The 19,725-nt window shown below is 41.7% G+C and overlaps 1 protein-coding gene across 6 annotated transcripts; it reads right to left on the reverse strand.

Annotated features, from left to right (window-relative positions):
* Positions 1-94: 94 nt before the first annotated feature.
* On the reverse strand, positions 95-18,224 carry LUC7L3 (LUC7 like 3 pre-mRNA splicing factor). 6 transcript variants are annotated; one of them, XM_069872675.1, is made up of 12 exons: positions 18,010-18,224; positions 11,934-12,000; positions 10,896-10,935; positions 10,527-10,671; positions 9,808-9,882; positions 9,613-9,717; positions 8,551-8,712; positions 7,802-8,085; positions 7,071-7,231; positions 2,088-2,228; positions 1,877-1,982; positions 95-543 (listed from the first exon to the last, which is right to left on the reverse strand). In XM_069872675.1, exons 1-12 carry the CDS (start codon positions 18,106-18,108, stop codon positions 531-533), a joined length of 1,398 nt encoding a protein of 465 aa, XP_069728776.1. In that variant the 5' UTR covers positions 18,109-18,224; the 3' UTR covers positions 95-530. The 6 variants fall into 6 exon arrangements, 5 of the variants coding, with proteins under 5 accessions (XP_069728776.1, XP_069728775.1, XP_069728778.1 ...); XR_011338795.1 differs by having other exon boundaries at positions 1,877-2,228; positions 18,010-18,221; XM_069872674.1 differs by having other exon boundaries at positions 95-1,982; positions 18,010-18,223.
* Between the last annotated feature and the right edge of the window lie 1,501 nt (positions 18,225-19,725).

Genomic DNA, 19,725 nt, shown 5'->3' on the forward strand with positions numbered 1-19,725 from the left:
TAAGCACCCAAATTAATGGGCATGAAGACATGAGTAGATTTATTAGGAAAGAAACTTATTTAATATTAAACGTTCAAGGACAGAGACAATCAAATTTGTAACAGAAATTCAAAGATACTTTATTTCCATTTCTCGTATATCAAGAAGCTAGGAATAGCTTAGTTGTAAAAATGGGATTTGTTTTAGTTCGATTCACACAAATACTAAACATTTATCTTGTGTTTTAAAGTCCAAGAATGAAAACTTGCAATTAAACACTGAGCAAGCCATGTGTTCAGGTTATGTTGGTTTCTTATCTTAAAAAGTCTTAAAAGAAAAAAAGGATACAGGACTTATATTTTCAGTAGCATATGTGCTATTATCAACACATCTCTGAACTCTGGGAGGAAACACCAGTCCTGAATTAAATTTTATAAAAAAAAAATTTTCTAACTCAACTTTATATTTTTCTACGCCACTACAGCTTTCTTTCACCTCATTTTAAAGCAGATCTTCAGGTTAAGCTGTCTTCCGCGGTCTTCGCAGACTCTTCAGGTAGGAGTCCTATAATGCAAAATGTTGGGAAAGCAGACAGTTAGCCAGCAGTACGAGCACTGCGTTCACCACTCCTACACCTCGGCCCAGTTGTTAGCTGTCATCTTAACTCTACAAACCATTCACATTGAACACGACTGGCTTTAGAAGCAATAACGTAGCATTAACGGTTTAATAACCAACATTTAGAGTTCCTATCATAGATAATGGAACTGCAATAACAATTTCTGTTGCAAGCAGCTCATTTATCAGCTGTCCTCTCCACTCACTGTTAGTTCCTTATTTCAGGTAAACAACTAAAGACCTTCTGTGAGAATAAGAGAGCTACGTCAAGAATGGCGGAAAACCTCAAGTTTTCCTTTTAACACAGTATTTCTACTTCCGATTGTTTAGCTCTTTCATTGCCAACAAACAGCTTTTCAGCAAACATTCCCGCCATGAGCACTGCAATCGTTTGGTGGCATCTGTGCATTCACATTTGCCTTAGGGCTGCTCTCAGCCATTCCATTTCTCTGTACTCTGGCTGGCTGCAAATTCTCCTACGCAGTAGGAAATATTAAACACATACCTCTTAAAGACTCGCATTGCATTGAAAGTAACAAGGCGGTTATTATGTAGTGTTTATTGCATTTTAAACGCTTTAAAGATATCTAATTCTGGGCAGCACTGCATCCCTACACACAGTTGAAAGAAAATTCCATTCTGTTAACATCAGATTAACAGTAGTCACACAATACACAAAAAAGTCCTTTTCACTATCTCGAAAATCAAAAACACAACAGTAAGCTTAAAGATTACAGGCAACAGCATTCAAACATGGATGTGGGTAGAGAAAGGAGTACCTGGCATGAGTACCTGCTTAGTTTGACTGAATCCTTGATTTTTAATTTGGCTTTTCATGGGCCGCTCACAACACCAACGCTGTGTGAGGTATGGTAGTCAGCTGCAATAATTCATAAACCCTACACTTCCATCAATCCAATGCTACTGGCTCTCGAGTTACAGAACAAACTGCATTAGAATGCAAGGCAATAAAGCAAAAAAACTAGAAACATCCTTGACAAAGAAATACTAGCAGTTTATATAAAAACAAAATAGTCCAACATGTGCCTCAAATATTAAATATTAAAGCAAAAGTTTCTGCTGTACCAACACAATCTGGACTTAAATACAAAAACAGTGCAACTTTTTTTTTTTTTTTTTAAAAAACGATAACAAAATCCCTAAAAATAAAAAAGGATCATTCATTTGTCTATGGTGGCTATATTACAAATAGGTCCCAAAGAGGCACACTAATGGGGGCACGAGTCTGCTACAAAAGAGCTGAGACAAAACAATGTACCTCAAAATGTTTTGCAGGACTACACTGTCCTTTCCTTCAGAAGGTGCTTTAGTATGTCTTCTTACTTGGCTTAGCTCCATCTTCATCTGTGCATACTTACGCTGCACTGTTAAACAGTAACAAAAAGCCCTAATCAAAGTTTGAAATAATGCACTTACCTCTGTCTGATCTGAGGTCATATCAGATCAGTTTTAATTGGACTGAGTGTCACCTTCAGATTTAATGTCTTCACTGGTCCCATTGACCTCATTCTTAGTATCACTCTCCTTCGAGTCTGTATTTGTGTCTTCACTCTGTTTTTCTCGACTACTGGACTTCACACTACTTTTTTTATCATCAGATCCCCTCTTTTCTGCCATGAAAGAAGACATTGACCATGGATTTCAAAGTAAAAACAAACATTGCACATGTGAGATACATACTGCATACAAAACAGGACAGTTACTTTCTGTGGCAATAACAGTAACACTTGGTTATCAAATTAAGCTGGAACAGAGAGGGAACAAAAGGGGTCAGAGGGGACAGCAGAGGGCGGGAAGAGAGAAGAGACAGAGCTCCTAACAGAGGCAGCTGCTCAGTTCTCTGCCAAAATACACAGGCTGGGGCTAACGAGGCAGTCAAGAAGTTAGGCCAATGTGTAATTTCAATGTACGGCTTCCTTACTTATCAGGGACTCCGTCCCAAAGGTTTAATTCACGATGTGTGGGGCCACCTATGGTTCACAATTCTTATTAAATATTGTCATTGAAAACAGACTCCAGAAAGAGCGATGGGATAACACGTTGCTGCGGTTATCAAACACATCAATGCTTGCAATTAAAAAACCAGCAACCCCAAACAAGCAAACACTTGGGGAAACCAAGAAGATTAAGCACTGCTGGCTCTGAGGGTGGGGGCCACAGTGACAATCAAATTACTGTACGGAATGTCACCAAAGCTGCATGCTCGGCAGAATTGTCAATCCTCGATTTTACACAACCAGCAGTCATTTATAATCCACTCCTTCAAAAAGCCTGGGGAGACAACGTGGAAGATAAAAAGCAGCAAAGGGACAGCAAGGTGGGAAGGACCCTCCACTCCTCACGAGTTGGAAAGGTGACTGGAGTTTGCTGACAAACTCATCTTTTCCCTCAGTAAATCTTAAATGAAGGAAGGAAGCCAGAAATAAAAATATTTCCATGGGAAGAAAACCATTCCCCGTCAGAGCTGCATGCCTCATCCATAAATTCAGTATTTACAAATTTAACAAAAATATCAATTCTTTCTGTATTATTTCACACCAGATCATTCAACCTTTGATCAGTAAGGACACTTTGGAGAGCAAAAAAGAAATAATCCAAAAAACCAACCTCTCTGATGTCATCACACAGAACAACATTCACGCTCTTTTTTCTGATTATTCCCTGCTATCCGGGCAATTAAATAAATAATATAAATATGTACATATATCCCCAAGACAGGAGCAAACAGATCCAATACCCTGAAAAAGCTATTTTAAACAATGTTATCATCTAGACTGGCACAACACACTTCTGTATTCCACAAGACAAAGCAGAAATTATGCTTTAAAGAGAAGCAACATCCCAACTTCTTTGTTTTAAAACAGGCCACCAAAGGGAGGGGTAGAGCCCCACACAGAAACGAGGGCAACTGCCTAATGAATGCTACCCCTGAGGTTTCGTCTGCAGCAGCACATCCAGCGCACGGTGCCTGGGGAAAGCACGCAGCGATGTCAAAGCTAACTTCAGGACTAACCATTTGGTACCTGTCTGCCCTCGGTTTGGCAACTCCGCAGGTAGATTGCACTCTAACTAACCTTGTTAAAAAGTCTTCTTTTTGAGTCTTAAAGGTATCTCCGATGCACCCGTAGATCCACTGAGGAATAGTAGTCTTGTTTCCCCGCAGAGGACTAGTAGTCAGCCCAATAATCTTATCTTCTGTCCTATGTAGATATGGTAGATCTTAATAGCCCTATGGATGTGCAGTGTGCAGGGGGGTGATCTGGCTTGTTTCTTTCTTGGATTTGGTCAGGAAAAGTAATTTTCTTTAAGATTAAAATTTGCTATTAAACTGTGTTAGGAAAGATGAGACTCTTCTAAAAACTTTAAAAACAAGACAGTTTTACCATAGCAAACCTTCAGTTTGCCAGGCAGAACCGAGAAAGTGTATTCAACAAATAGCGCAACAACTGAACTTCTTTCTGCTCCAGGAGTACCTGCAAGTGGTTACGTTCCTCCACTGCATTTCCAATCAGTAAAGTTTCTTTCATTAAAAGCACACACAATTAGCTTGCTGTTGCAACTCTGTATATCATTCCAGCTGTGATCGATTAGGTACAATCACACATTGACTTTGCTTCCCAATTTGACACATGCACATTTTTCTGACTGAGTTCATTGTGCAACCGAGATGAATTTTGTGAGAATTCTTACCAAGGTAACGTGAACGGTTTTAGTGTTCAGAGAATGCAAAAATCAGTCAAACACAATACCCAGTATTACTGAGGATGTGGGTGTTCTGACATTTACTGAGGTTTAATCACTAACACCAAAACACAATCACAGGTATTAGTATTTTGATACAAATAGATGAATCCCAGTTAAGTAAGTTAAGGTGCTCTGGAGGCCCATCCCAGAATTAACACTACCCCCCCCGCCTCGTAAAATTAAGCTACTGGCACAACAGGTCTCTGCCTTTTCTGAAATAAAACTCAAAACACTTATCTCCTCTATTCTGCAGTTGGTTTACATGAACAGCGGTTGTGTCCAGCTAAGCCTTAGCTCAAGAGAACCCAGCAGGTGTTTATGGCTGGCAGGCTCCCTCCTTTAGCAAATGCATCCCTGCTCCTGAAACTTGAGTTAGAAGTTAAGGGTCTCCATTTCTACATATACTATTTTTCCTCACAGTCTTGAAAGGTCACTGTATTCCACAGTATTTCAGTGAATAAGAAACCAGGAGTTCTGAATTTCTGAAGTACGGTGCTAATATGAAGTGTAAAGGTAGGCAAGCCTTGGGCCACTGTGCCTGGCTTCTTCCCTGTGACGATTCATGTTTATAAAGCAGTTTGAGATTTCAGGACAAAAGGCACTACTGTGAGGAGTTACAGCCAGGCTTTTGCTGCTTGTTTTTATAATGATGGACACAATCGAATTCTGAGGCAAATACTCCCAATGGAGCAGCATAAGTTAAGACTTAACTTCTACCTGACTACTTTTTGTGCAAGCAGCAGAGCAGACTGCCAGCCACATGCTTCAGTACGTGACGCCCAAAGCTGCCTGCTCAGCCCGTGCCACACTGCAAACGTGAGGCTGTAATGCTGTTTACAGCTTCATCATACAAATCCAATGCTAGTTTGTTCAATACTACAGGTTTGGGGGTTTCCCCTTCTTTTTTTATTAAGCATTTTCCCAAAGAAGGGAACACAAACATCTCCAGCATTACAGTCCTGCTCTAAGGCCTACTGGTGTTTCTATAAATGTTATGATTACATAGGCAAAAAAAGTAAATTATTTTCCCAGGTGGAATTTTCATCACAGCTCATAGCATCACCTCACTGTTCTCACTGCTGGAGGAAGAAAGCAGCAAGCAGCAAATGAAACAGCCAGCAAGGAAATCAGTCAAGTTAAAACTAAAAACATCGAGGTGCTGCAGGAAGTTCATTAGCTCCTCTGTTTATGGAAGGATTGAGGAAAGAGCCGAAAAGCCACTGAGCTCAAAACCAGACCAAATTTGAAAGAATAAGAACACATTTATATGCATTGTTACACACAGAACACTAAATGAGACATTCTTGACTTAGTATCAGAAATCTGTTCATTAAGGAGGAAAAAAATGCACAGTATCAGGTAGGAATAAAGTAATAAAAGGACAGATAGAGGCTGCAGTACTGAACAAGTTGAAACACTGTGTGCCAGTCCCCCTGCCAAAGAGCGAGCAGCAAAACCTCGCTTGTTTATAGGGGGTAAGGCAAAAAGAGAGGAGAATCAATACTGGAGATGTACCACAGTATAAACCAGAAAAATTCAAATGGGCCAAGGAAGTCGGGCAAGAAAAATATACGAAGCATTACCAGCAATTCGGGAACTAATCTGCTGGATAAATAGGGAGAAGACAAGGTAGAACAAAGAGGCCTATGCAATCCAGGAACATGCACGTAGCACCCTGCATTCCGGAGAACCTCAGAGGTACCTTAGGAACACAACACTGTTGTGTCCATTACTGGCAGTCAGCTCTAACTATGGAGCGGCTGTTCCAGACGGGACATGAGTCAGCACCCCAGAGCCAGCAGGTTAAGCCAGGAGTCAGTATTACATTCCTCCAGAAGTGCCAAGACTTTTAAAGGGGAAAATTTAACACTAACAGCCAGTTAATACCGTTTCAGAAAATGTGGATATGTGTAGTGTTCTCTCCGTAACTCTTTTGAATCCTAAAGGCAAAGCTTCCGAACAGCAGCCTTTGACAAAGCAGTGAGTCACCATGTACATGGCAGGTACTGCTATAAAAGCATTCCAAGGACTCACACAGCATTCCCTTGAGACTCACCTGAACACTGACAGAGCAAATCTCTCTTCATTTAAATCACACCATCACCACCACCAAAATCAATAGGGGAAAGGGAGGAGGGAAGAGCATGAGACTAGGGAGAGGGCGTGAAGCTGTAATTTAAAGCCTTACAGAAATCCTGCGAGACTGATCTTGGATTGCATTCATAGATAAGAAAAAAACTTAAAGCACAGTTAAAGGAAAATAAAGGAAATAGGATTGCATAGAGAAGTGATAGATGGTACAGGTGAAAAAGCAGCTACTGATGTCCCACAGAACTGTACTGGCAAAGGGCAACTGCAGTAGGTAGGAACAGAAGATATTCACTCATGTTTTTTTAAAGGTAAACAGGTCTTAAAATACATCAAAATCCTCCCATACTTAATTTACAGACAAAGTAGTAAGCTTTTAATAACTACTGTAACAGAAGAGGTGGACCTTGGGGTGTACGTATGCACACACGTGTATTAACAGTAAATGGAACCAACAAAATGCTTTAAATCTGTTAACAGCAACATCTACAGATTATAAACCAGCTCTGATGGGATGCTAGGAACTTCCAGTCACTCTCTGAAAGATTTAAGACCTCTGAGGCTTTAAGGAAAGGTTGCTTTCAGAATTTGATGCAAACTCGGTCTTCACACAAACGTACCTTTTTCTTTCGACTTCCTGTCTTGTTCTCTCTCTCTGCTTTTGCTTCTGTGCTTGTAGGATTTCCGATCCCGGCTTTTTGATCGTCTCCTGTCCCTACTGCGAGACCTATGTTTCCTTTCTGATCTGTCGTGACTCCTGCTTCTTCTTCGGTCACGACTCCTTAACATTCAGAGAAAATGACAAAAATGTACATGTCAGCCAGTATTTTGCTGCTTCAATACACTGAATATTTCCAGAAGACAGACATTTAAAACAAGCCTTAGCATAGTGTATATAAATATTTCTAAATATATAATATATAAATATTTATAAATATATAAATAATATATAAATATGAGACCTGGCCTCACGTTGCCTTCTTCAGTTACTCAAACATTCAACCACGGAGCTTAAAAATATCCACTACTATGAATTAAAAAGCAATTTATGGAATAAACAAAACAAGACCCTGTTCTTTGTGAGCATCTGTCTACTCAAAGCTCCCTCCTAAGACCACTTCCACCACAATGGTGTCATCTGCTTCCCAAAATGGAGAGAAAACAGTGCACATGCAGCAAAATTTGTTTATCCTCAGAACCAGCGAAGCATGACTTCACTTAGGAACAAGAACAGCGATGCTAACAAATCAGTGATAGGACCCAGGCTGACAGATCGAGATTTTTATGTTTTGAAAAGTATTTTACATGAAAACACACACACGGACACGGGCAGAGGTGCACACCCACCAACCTGCTTCGCCTTCTTTCTCTGCTTCTTGACCTTTTGTGGTCTCGCGAACGGCTGCACCTTCTGTCAGATGTTCTGCTCGAGTGTCTGCTCCGTGAACGACTCCTTTTACGTCTCTCTCTATCACGAGCCCTCTCTTTTTCCTTTTCTTCTTCTTCACGTCGTCTCTTCCTTTCCCGCTCCTCTCTTTCCCGCTCCCTCTCTTTCTCTCTCTCTTCTCGTTCTTGTTTCTCTTTTTTTAACCTCTCATCACGGTCAGGTTCTTCTGTTCTTTTTCGTAACTTTTCCTTCAAAAGAAGTTCGCTAGATTAAATGAAAGCTCCTCAAGACAAATCATTCCATCTAACTGAGTTCATACATTCTGAGAATGCAGAAGCTTAAGCTTTTCAAATATTTCAGGGCTTTTTTCCCCACAGGATGGCTGACATAGAAACCCTTTCTAAAACTCCAGAAATGGAAATCCTTTGTCTTGCAGAACTTTTCTGCTCGTCATTCTCACAAGAACAGAGGTCACACGACATTCTTTTACAAAGGCCATACAAAATCCCCACCTGAATTTACATCTTTGCTTACATCTGGTGTAACTACGTATGACAAAGAATGCCAGTGCAAGTACAGCACTAAACACGCAGCGGAATTAATTTTTATACACCATCTTCAGAGTATATGACCCCCTGGAGAAACTGGACAGCCTTTTGTTTACCACAGGAAGCCTCCAAGCACTTTGTTACGTTAACTGGAGAGATGCTTACTTTTAAATCTTCTACAGTAGCTTTTATTTTGGCATAACCCATGTGCTGCTTTCCCATCAAGTGGTCATCTACCCTGGACTGTGCATCTCCTACAATTAAAAATGCTCCACAAACTTCACAAACTTCCATTTGCTTTTCTTGGGCTGCGAAGCTCTCAATAGTCTGCAAAAGAAAAATATTCAGTAAAGCAAAAGATGATTTTTATCCAGAAACCAGTGCAGTGAAGAGGTTTAGAATAACCATGACATAAGGTTCAAGGAATGACAAGGCTAAAACTTTCCACGAAGAAACACAAAGAAGGAATGCTGGGCTTCTATATAATAGGATGGTGGTGAATTTAATTCGCTGTTGCATACAAGAAATACACTGGAATTTCAACATAAAACAGATAATTGCTGTGCAATGTTCATGCATTCACGTTCATCCATACTATGGATACAAACAATATTGCCTCCAACACGCATGAACTTCTAGAAATAAAACAGGGATGACGCTTTTGAGAGTATTATTAAACACTGCAATAGAATGCTTAAACACAATCTCCTTTTTGATGAGAGCAACTTGCTACTTGACATATTACCTCTGGCTTCTGTAGCTTTCAGAGCTAGGTGCCTGTCTCTGGTCACAGCCCTAACACAAGGGCTTTTTTGTGACACAGACTCAGTGAAATAATAACTAAGCCCTGACTACAGTAGGATGCAAGCTCTCCTCCAAGAGTGCTGTGTAAATATGCTCACCATTTGTGCACATGAAACCCACTCCCAAACTACAAAGAATCACATAATGGTTTGGGTTGGAAGGGACCTCACGGCCAATCCAGTTCCAACACCTCCAGCCAGATCGGATTCTCAAGGCTCCATCCAACCTGGCCTTGAACACCTCCAGGGTAAACAACACACATGCTAAATAACACACTGGGTTAACACACTGACATGTGATGTTATCGTCTAAGGATTCTGCGCAGAGCTCACATGCCTTCAGCGCTAGGACGAGGTTATTAAGAATGCACGGTTGCACCCAAGTTTGAAGTAAATCTGACAGAACTACAGCCACATTACTTACTGAAGTAGTAGATCTCAGCAATTCTCTCTCTTCCTTTAACTGTTCAACAAGTTTCATCATTCCTTGCGCCTCTTCCACCTTTCCCTCTGAACCCAGTTCTTCAATCTAAAGGACAATTTAAAAATTCTACTGTAATTTTTGATCAAGTAGCAGAAGCAAGAGCTCTCTCCTACTGAGGGTAAAAAAAAACCTCACCTGCTGTAGAAGTACATCAATTTTGTCAGTTAACACCTGAATCTTCTCTTCGTTTTTGCCAGTAGGTCCCGCTCCCTGCCAAAGAGTGCAAGTGGATTGTTTGGTTTTACTTAAAAATAACACAAATGTCTGTCTTCTCATATTCCAGAGACACTTCAGGAATAACCTCCTCCTGCTCCTCTCCCATGAAGACCTACTAACAACAGCCTACTCTAACATAAAACCCTCCTCAACACAGCTCACTCCACTCCTGCTGAGCGAAGCAAGTTCTAGTCACGCTAATTCCTCCTAAACCAACAAAAACGTTCAAGGCCCTGGCCCATAAAAACTAAGACATCTGAACTCAAAGTTCTAAATTTAAACTCTGGAACTGAAAGGCAGCTATTACATATCTTTGTAGACACCCAAATTTGACTTCAAATTTGTTACTTTTCAGTAACAGCTGCCTAGTACACAGCTTGGAACTGAGAAAGAAAGACAACACTTGGCAGGATCGGCGTTCCAGGGTGGAGAACAGATACTGATTCTGAGGAAACAGAGACGGGGAGAACAGTGAGGGACTCTTGAGCAGCCACTCACCTTGTCCCTTACAGCTAGATGCGACCTACAGGCTAACAGGTGAAGAGACTTATCTAATGGGATTCCTCTGGAGAACAACATATTTTACCCAAAGAGACAAGGTAAAGAGAACATGCCCAAAATGATCCTTCCAGACTTACCCCAGAAGACTGTTGGTTCTGTGACAGCGCCAAACGAGCATGGCCTCTTCGAATCCTGCGCTCTACCTCTGCAAGTAAGCTCTGTAAGTAGCGCAAGAAGTCTCTTTCATAGCCTACTTTCATAAACCGAGAGCTCTTCTCATACCTGGGAAAATATTTTAAGAATGAAAGCTTACGTCACCCCATAATACATGAAAAATAAATAAGCCTGCAGTGGTATAAGTTCTTGCTCAAGGTAAGAGAATATCATACATGTAAATGTTGTGTAAATCAAAAAGCAATTAGTTTTTCATGGTTGGGTTGCTTTTAAAAAACATCAAGCACACTATAAATACTGTTTGCATTTAACAGATCAACCAACATACTTACTGTTTACGTAGATTTTCATCATGAATTTTTTCACAAGGACCTAAAAAGACCACAGAAAAAGTAAAAGTTTGCGGTCTTGAAAGCTGTATTCACCCTCCATCAGCATTTTTTTGTGCACCGTGATAGAATAGGGCTATGAGCACTTCTCAGGGACTTTTGTGCCTGCTTTTCTGCTTTCCTTACTTGGAGTTTTACAGACATAGTAAAGAAGAGCACTGACACTGTTTAGTAATTATAAAGCCAAAGAAGATTCTGAATGACACAGCCTTCATATAGAACAGAATTTCCAGATCAAGTTCTATGTATGTAAAACTACACGATCAAAATAATACCTTAAACACCTGGGGTCTTAAACAAAAACAAAACTACAACCTCCAAACAAACCAAACAGGAAAAATTACGTATGAAAGATAATTTCAGCAAGCACTTTCTAAGCTCCAGGCAGCATTCTTTGCAGTGAAGAACTGGCTACTAAAACCGGTTGATCTTACAGAGTAAAATGAGGACGTGTGGCCTGAGTCCATGAAGACAGTTACATTGAAAGGCCCAGCCTGTCACATTTTCAATGGACCTGGAAAGTAATGCAAGACCAGCAGCCTGTTTTTCCTAGTTACCATCCCTAAACTACATGTCGTCCCCACACCGTTGCTGGAAAGCTACTGGTTATACAGAGAGGGCCTTCAGCAATGCCTGTTACAGTAAATGAGACTCTACAGGAAAGAAGCTCAAAAACACACACTCACACAAAATCAAGTTAAAACCCTGCTGAGGCAGAGTAAGTCAAATTAGCAGCCAACAATTCAGGGGAAAACCCCTTCCCACCCAATCAATTTAGCTTACACTGTAAGAGAAAAAAATATAAAAAAATAAAGTTTTTTCACTTATAGAAGTAGGATATGGAATAAATATTGCTTTTAACATATTATACCACTTAAAAAGCGTTCTGACCAAGCATTAAATGATTAAAATGTAGTTTGCAAACCAAAGTTCAATTGTAATTACATAGAAGTGAATAAAAATTACAAGGCTTAGACTTACCTAAATCAGAACGGGTATTTGTAAATAATTCAGCGGGGCAAAAGCCACAAAGGTAGTATTTACAAACCTGGCAGAGGAGAAAGAAGAAACAGGCATAATTTTTTCCTCGTGAACTGGCAATTTTAGGTATACGCTCCTATTTCCTAAAATACAGTGTAAAAACCCCTTTGCACACTGAAAAAATTCTGTGTATTTTACACACACATTCCCACTATCCTTGTGCTACCTGGCAGCAGAAAGTGCTGCAAGGTGCATCTTAATGACAAAACACCCAAACCCTGACAGTAACCACGGCAATGATGGGATCTCTTAATTTTACTGCTAGATATTCAAGAGTGCAGGAAAAGGGTCACCTATTTGTAAATACGATGCAGTATTTGATAGTTATAAAGGAATTAAATCAGACTGGACTAATAAAAGCTACTGCCAAATTCCTGAACCGTGAAAACCTATGAGGGTGTGGATGTCTGCAACGGAACCATGGAAGCAAATTCCTTTTAGCTTGTCTGTAATAGCTTTGTGTTCAGCCTCCATCTCTTCAGTGCTCCTGGCTCAGAGAACAGAGGCCATCAGCGTTCTAAGCTCAGATACTGCCTCAAGGATTCTGATCTCCATTCAAAGACTTAAGAACACACATGGTAACTATCCCAAAGCTTCCCCATTCCAATGCTTTTGAAAATCCCCACTTTCAGAACAACATGCAGAGACACTGTGCATCTTTTAAGGCAGACACAGACGGCATTCATTCTAACCTGGCTTCCTGCCAACTAAAAAAGGGTTTGTTTTGTTTTGATGTAGCCTATTTTTACATTAGCAAGTCAGGTTCTTTTTGATAACAGAAAAATACCATCAGGAAGTTAGGAAAAAGCCAATCCAATAGCCAAGCCCGTAAATACTTAAGATACGACAAGATAAAACCAGCTTTTGTTAGAAAGACTATTCACCTGTACCCACGAGCGTGGGCTTAGCTGGTCAAGTTGGTCAGTTCTCGAAGTTCATACACAGAAATATCTCCCATCTGTCCATCACAACAGCCAAAAAGATACAATCAGAAATACTTGCACCCGTAATTTCATAAGCAATCTTAAGTAATTAATTCTTCAACGGATCTTTCCCCTTCACATGACTAGCACTAACTGAAGTGTCAATCCAAAACTAGCCTGGATGTTCCTCTAATATCACCTTTGTGTTACATCAGTTTCTAATATTCAGCAAATCTAATAACTGCTACTGCGTGTTACAGGCTAGGTCTGATCTCTCACACACGAAGACTTGTGAAATGTTATTACCTAAGATGCATTGTGAAGTATGTTAACAAGTTGAGGTGAGGAGAAAGACCTCAAAGCTACCTCAGACCAACACCTCCCTAAAAGTCTGTGACATCAGTTGATCAAATTAGATCAGTCTGACTTATCATTCCATGCTAACAGCCAGACTACAAATCAGACTATCGGAGTTACATGTTGGCCTGACTGCTTTGCAGATCACACAGAAAAACAACCAAGCTTTCCACTAACAAGCCACTGACAGGAAAAACACGCACACAAAATTATGTAACTCTAATACTTCTCCCAGGACTGAGGCTAGGACACTATGGCACTGATCTGAAGACACTTATCAAGAACAGTGAAGAAAACACCACTCGAAATCATAAACATTCTTCTTCTCAGGAAGCAAGGAGAAAGTTATTAGACAAAATTTGTTTTCAGAATCTGTTCTCTTCCCTTAAAGCAGCAATACCCCTTGTTTTGATTTCAAGCTGTTTCAAGGGAGCAGTTTCTGGGATAAACTCCCGTACAGGTCAATAGAAATGTAATTTCTCTCTACCTTCTCTTTCACATTCTCATCCTCACATCCAAGTTCTAGGGTCAGTGAAAAGGCACGTCCAGCGAAGTTTCAGGGATGGATTAGACAACTTCCTACCACACAGCACACTAAGAGTGGTCTGACTGGATTACACTATAAAAAGAATTGTAGAAACTCTTCTAACACTTAAAAAACTATACAAACTGGCCTGTAACAGTTCTGAAACAACTGTCAACAAAAGGAGCAAGAGAAAAGTTTTTAGAGGCAGAAGAATGATGAAGGAAAAGGAAAACAACACAACACCACAAATTATTAAAGTGATTTTATAAAGCAGCAATGCTAGGGAAAAAGTCTCCTCTTACAAGCCGATGGTTACAGCCAAAAACTGTAGCGACCAGTATTAAAATAAGCAGTTTAAACATGCGTCACAGGTTGTACTAATTATTTATATATTAAAAAACCCAACAACAAACCCCACATTGAAAAGCTGCCGTACGTTTCTCCTAACTAGCTCTGGATGCTGTGGTACCTAGTTAATTCCTTAACATTCTCTCCTAAGAGGCAGCCTGCAGAGAAACACTGAGTGGTTCAGACTCGTGTGTCTGCAGCAATTTTCTCGCTCTCTCATACCTAGTTCATTATGATCTTCAACTGATTTTGCTTCAACAGAAAAACTACTTAAGCAAATCTTGCAGCTGCCCCAAAAGGTATCGCTCTGGCTCAGCATCACGGTGTGGCACACACGCCTCGACAGGCTGGAGGTGCCAATCACCTACCTGCACTCACCGTGATCCATGATGAATTAGAACAGAAAGGGCCAAGAAATGGCTGAGGCATCACAGAGCCATTAAAGGACTGAACGGAGGTGATTTGCTTCAAATGGCACTAACTCCTCCACAGTTTATCCAAGCACTGCACTCAGCACAGTCAGGAGCTACAGGGAAATGCATTCGCTAGTCGCAAAAATGGAGCTACAAGCAATTCAGTACAGATATTTACCTATGCAGGTAACAAGCACTTGCTCCTTACTGCCAAATTACTCCAATGGCTCTGCTACCAAGAAGGTGGAACAGAAAGGAATATTACTGTCAATCTATTACAGCAAGATTAGCAGCTAAAACACTACAACAAATACAGACAAATACTTGGAACATCTCACTTCTTCATCTCAAGTTCACTAATCCCTGAAATCTCTTGAAGGTGGGAAAGCAGTATCCTTCGCCACAGAGCTGACAGGAATGGCCACCTCTTCTGGAGCCTGTGAAGCAAGTCAAAGCTTTTCTAAACAAACTATTGACAGCTCTGTATCATTCTTGCAAACCAATTTACGTCTCTGCCATGAAAAAACAATGTAACACATCATAAATAGCCAATATCATCAAATCATATTTTAAATACAAAACCTGCATTTTGAGAAACTGCATTCTAATCAGAGAACTGCTCACTGCCATTTGTCCATCACAGCTCTCCACCCCTTCACACCATCTGAACACACTTGCAGGAACTGTCACAATCTCAAAGCGCTTCATGAAGCGCAGGCAGTCAGTGCTGGGCTTGCTTGTGCTACAGAACAGGCTCAAAACTCTTGTGCAATTACTTCCACATGAACTTGTTCTGTATGAGTAGAATATTAGAGCGAGAACATGTGAATCAATGAAGTTATTGTTCCAGATATATACTCTGTCTATGGATGTGACAGTGAGCAGAAAAACTAAAATATACGATACTAATAATCTCCTCCACAAAACCCAGAAAGCCTTTATGGCAGAACTAGAACTGATCATCTAAGGAAACACCACAGTACAGAATATACAGCAAGCGGGATGCCAGTCCTTTGAGATTAAAGCCTTTAGTCATGTCCAAGAACCTGAGCTCTATAAAAGGCCTTACAATACACAATCAACGTGTTCCATTAGAACTGCAAGCTCCCAGCTATCACACACTCTGCTCCCGCACCTTCAGAACGAGCTACTTCTATGCTGTACTTCACTGCATCTTCCAAATATTTTTTTACATCCTCTGGATGCAAGCTACAACTCAAAAGAAAAATAGAGATGAGCTTATTTTGATAATCTCCCAAATCTAAACCTGCTGAACCACGACACAAAATTCTAAACTTCGGTAACAGTACAACATGCTTACACTGAAAAGCTACGTATTCACCTATATCTAATTTTAGAAGAGGTGACATTAGCATATATACTTCATCTAAAAAGCAACCCAGCAGCCACACAGACGAATTAATGTTACTGTTTGAACTTATCTGCACTTCCTGTCTTTTAAAACAAATCAGCATTGCAAATTTAATCTTTACGTGGCGCAATAAGTTTAACTGAAACATTGTATTTGTTTTACGAACTCATCAGCAGACTACAGTAATCTATGAAAACATTCTTTTCGGAGAGGCTGCATTTAATTACAGTCCCATAAACTTAATAAACAAAAGCAGGAGCAGCTCCTGCAAGACTGAAGGCTCAACCCTAAGCCTGTGTATTTCCCACTGCCCTCAGGAACAGGGCTGCTCTCCGCTTCCTCAATTGTCGAAGGGGGACCAGGAAGAAGAGACAAGGCCCTGAGACCCAAAACTGAACAACAACTCAGAGACAGATGCGGTCAATCTCTTTGGCCCAAAACTGAAAAAAATCCTTTTTGAAGATGAAGAAAGTTCACTGAATGTGATTAAAGAGAATGAATCACCTCCCAACCTTTCTCACCTTAAGAAATAAACAAAAGCAATCCCATTATCTGTTTGCTCTGCACAAACCATTTGCTCTGCATCAAGCCATTTACTTTCTACTTCAGAAAACTAACAACTCCAACTTCGAGTTGGGAAGCAGCAGAAAAGAAGTAATGAATACCTAACTGAGTAATGGTTTTTGATTAATAAGAGAAACATAGAAAGATATTAAGAAGGACTTGAAAACTTCCTCAACTCACTAATTCTCCCTGACATGCACAGCCTATAAGCAGTACTTTTCAAGAGGGAGGAAAGTTCCTTGTACTTCTAGAGTCTAAGACAAGACAAGTATTTGTCCTTATCTCACGCAAGGAGATAAGCCAAAACATGCATCAGCCGTCTTTAAAATAACATAACTCTTGCTTGAAAACGTTAAATTCCCACCTCTATGATTCAGATGCAATGTAGGACAGTAAGTGTTTCTTCCTCCTCCCAATTTAACAACATCCCAAAAAATGCTAAGGAAGGGAGGGAGGAATTAAATGTGTTTTGGAGCTTAAACCACAAAAATCCCTGTCACACAGGTAATAAATGAACTATTGTAACTGTAGCACTTTTTTAAACATATACTGCAATTAAGAAAATGTATCGTAAATGAAGAAAAAAGTTATTTCAGGGGTGTTCATCTCTCCCAAAGAAGCAGCTACAGAACTTTGTAACTACCGCTGATCTTTTGTGAAACAACTTACAACTACAACGGATGCCACTAAAAGCCATCAATCATTAATTCTACTGGGACACGACCCTGCCCACTGCAGGGCAGTTGAAACTGGATAATCTTTAAGGTCCCTTCCAACCCAAACTATTCTATGATTCTATGATTAGAGCTCAACCGTAGCTAGAAAAAAACTCCAATCCATAATAACAACAATGATCTTGTTCGAGCTACTTATTGCAGAAAATTAGTGAACCGCCACAGTAACAAAATATAGAAGCACTACAAAACACCGCCACCGTTTACGTTACACGCCCCCCCTCGAAGCTGCAGAACTCCTTTGAATTAGAAAGCAAAGGAAGAATCGAACTTTTCTTAGCAAAATCCTCAGTTTCTAAAGTCTTACAGCTCTTCCTTGTGCTGCAGCCTCCTAAGCCAGTGCCTGCACACTCCTGTTCCCTTCCCCAACGCCACACTCGGGAACAGATCCAGGGACACTTGTTTTCCAAACTACTAACATCTGTCTCGGCTGCCTCCGCACAAGCCAGCGGGCTTCTATTCAGTAAAGCAGGATGACACACACACGCGCGTGCTGTGATTCCTTCTCCCCACGGGAGGGCTCGGCCACCACAGCCCCTGCTCCCCTTTATGGACTCTGCGTGGACACCACCGCCGGAACCCAAACACTCTCAGCTCCCAGCTCGCAAAACGCCTCGCAGAGCCTGGTTACGGCGAATCCTCCTCCCTCCCCGCCGGTTCCGGGGTGGCCCGGGCCCAGCCCCGCCGCTGTGGGCCCTTTGCCGCCACGGCCAAAACCCGGCCCTGCCAGGGGAGAGGGAGGGAAGGAGGGAGGGGAGAGGCGGCCCCGCCGCACTCACGCTCTCATGGTCCCACCGCACGTTGCTGCGCTTCTCATCCGGGGCCAGGTTTCTATCCCGGCCCATGAGCTCATCGAGGAGCTGGGCGGCCGATATCATCGTGTCCTCTGTGGCCGGGTGCCCCCCGCCTCCCCTCGCCGAACGCCGCCGCTTTCTCCTCCCCAACCACCCGCGCCGCCGGGACTGACAGAGACAAAATGGCGGCGCGGGCTCGCGCCTGCCCACAATGCCCCGCGCGCGCGGGGCTCGCCCCTACCCGCCATGCACCGCGGCCGCCGCCGCAGGGACTGGCAGAGGGGAAAACGCGGCGCGGCTCGCGCTGCCCACAATGCACCGCGCGCGCCTCGCCGCCGCCGGGGTTGGGCGCAGACAAAATGGCGGCGGCCGCGCCCCTTGCTCTGAGAGAGGGGAGCCCGCACCCTCCGCCCCGCCCGCGGGGAAAGGAATCCGCGCAAAAATCATAAAAGCGCAAGAAGCAGACCCTCCCCCCAGTTCGCTGTGGAGAAAGGAGACCCTTCTCCCCGTTCATTACGGGAAAAGCAGGTGCTTTTCGCCCCTATTTGTTATGGGGAAAAGCAGGTGCTTTACTCAGTTTGTTGTGGGGGAAAAAAAGAAAGACACTTTTCCCCAAAAAATTTGTTATAGAAAAGCAGCCCCTTTCCTCAATTTGTTATGGTAAAAGCAGACAATTTGCCCCCCAGTTTGTTACAGAAAAAGGAAAGACCTTCCCTGATTTGTTAGGAAATGGGAGATGCTCGCTATTTTTTTAGGGAAAAGAACACACTTTCCTCGATTTGTACAGAAAAAGGAGATGCTTTCCAAAATTTGCTAGGAAAAAAGGTGACACAAAGGAAGGAATAAATCATTACGTTAAGTGAATGGATTAGCTTAAGTGATAATAACAGGGATAATAAGAATCAAATCTTGGCTGGCGTTGATTATTGAGTTTGGCTTTTTCACAGCATCACTTTTGTCAGTTTGTTTGGAAAAAGGAGACATTTCAACAATTTGTTATAGAAAAAGGAGACACTTTCCCCTGTAATTTTTTGAAGAAGACAACATCATGTGTTCAGTATGATCCGTCTCTGCTGCCATCACCTGTTCGTGGTCTTTTCCTGTCTCAAATGCGAGCTCCAGCAGAAAACTGGAGCCAAGAGATCTGACTGTTGTGGACTTCATATTAACATTAAAATCAGTCATTGGATAGTAATAGAATATGCATAAGATTTCTGGGAAAATTTATAAGCAAGTAAGTGGGAAATACGTCCCAGCTCCTGTCTCATTACACATAATTGATGAAGATCACTACCTTGTGTTGCCCAGGCTGGATTAAAGGATGCTTGCTTTCTAAAACTCAAAATTAGTCTTACAGGGTTTATTTCACAGAATCACAGAATAACCGGGTTGGAAGAGACCCACCGGATCATCGAGTCCAACCATTCCCATCAAACACTAACCCATGTCCCTTAGCACCTCGTCCACCCGTCCCTTAAACCCCTCCAGGGAAGGGGACTCAACCCCCTCCCTGGGCAGCCTGTTCCAGTGCCCAATGACCCTTTCTGTGAAGAATTTTTTCCTAATGTCCAGCCTGACCCTCCCCTGGTGGAGCTTGAGGCCATTCCCTCTCGTCCTGTCCCTGTCCTACTTGCTGGCATATGGTTGGACTCGATGACCCAGCGGGTCTTTTCCAACCTAGCGATTCTACGATTCTATGAT

The sequence above is a fragment of the Phaenicophaeus curvirostris genome, chromosome 19 (genome assembly GCF_032191515.1).
Source record: "Phaenicophaeus curvirostris isolate KB17595 chromosome 19, BPBGC_Pcur_1.0, whole genome shotgun sequence".
NCBI classification, from domain to species: Eukaryota; Metazoa; Chordata; class Aves; order Cuculiformes; family Cuculidae; genus Phaenicophaeus; species Phaenicophaeus curvirostris.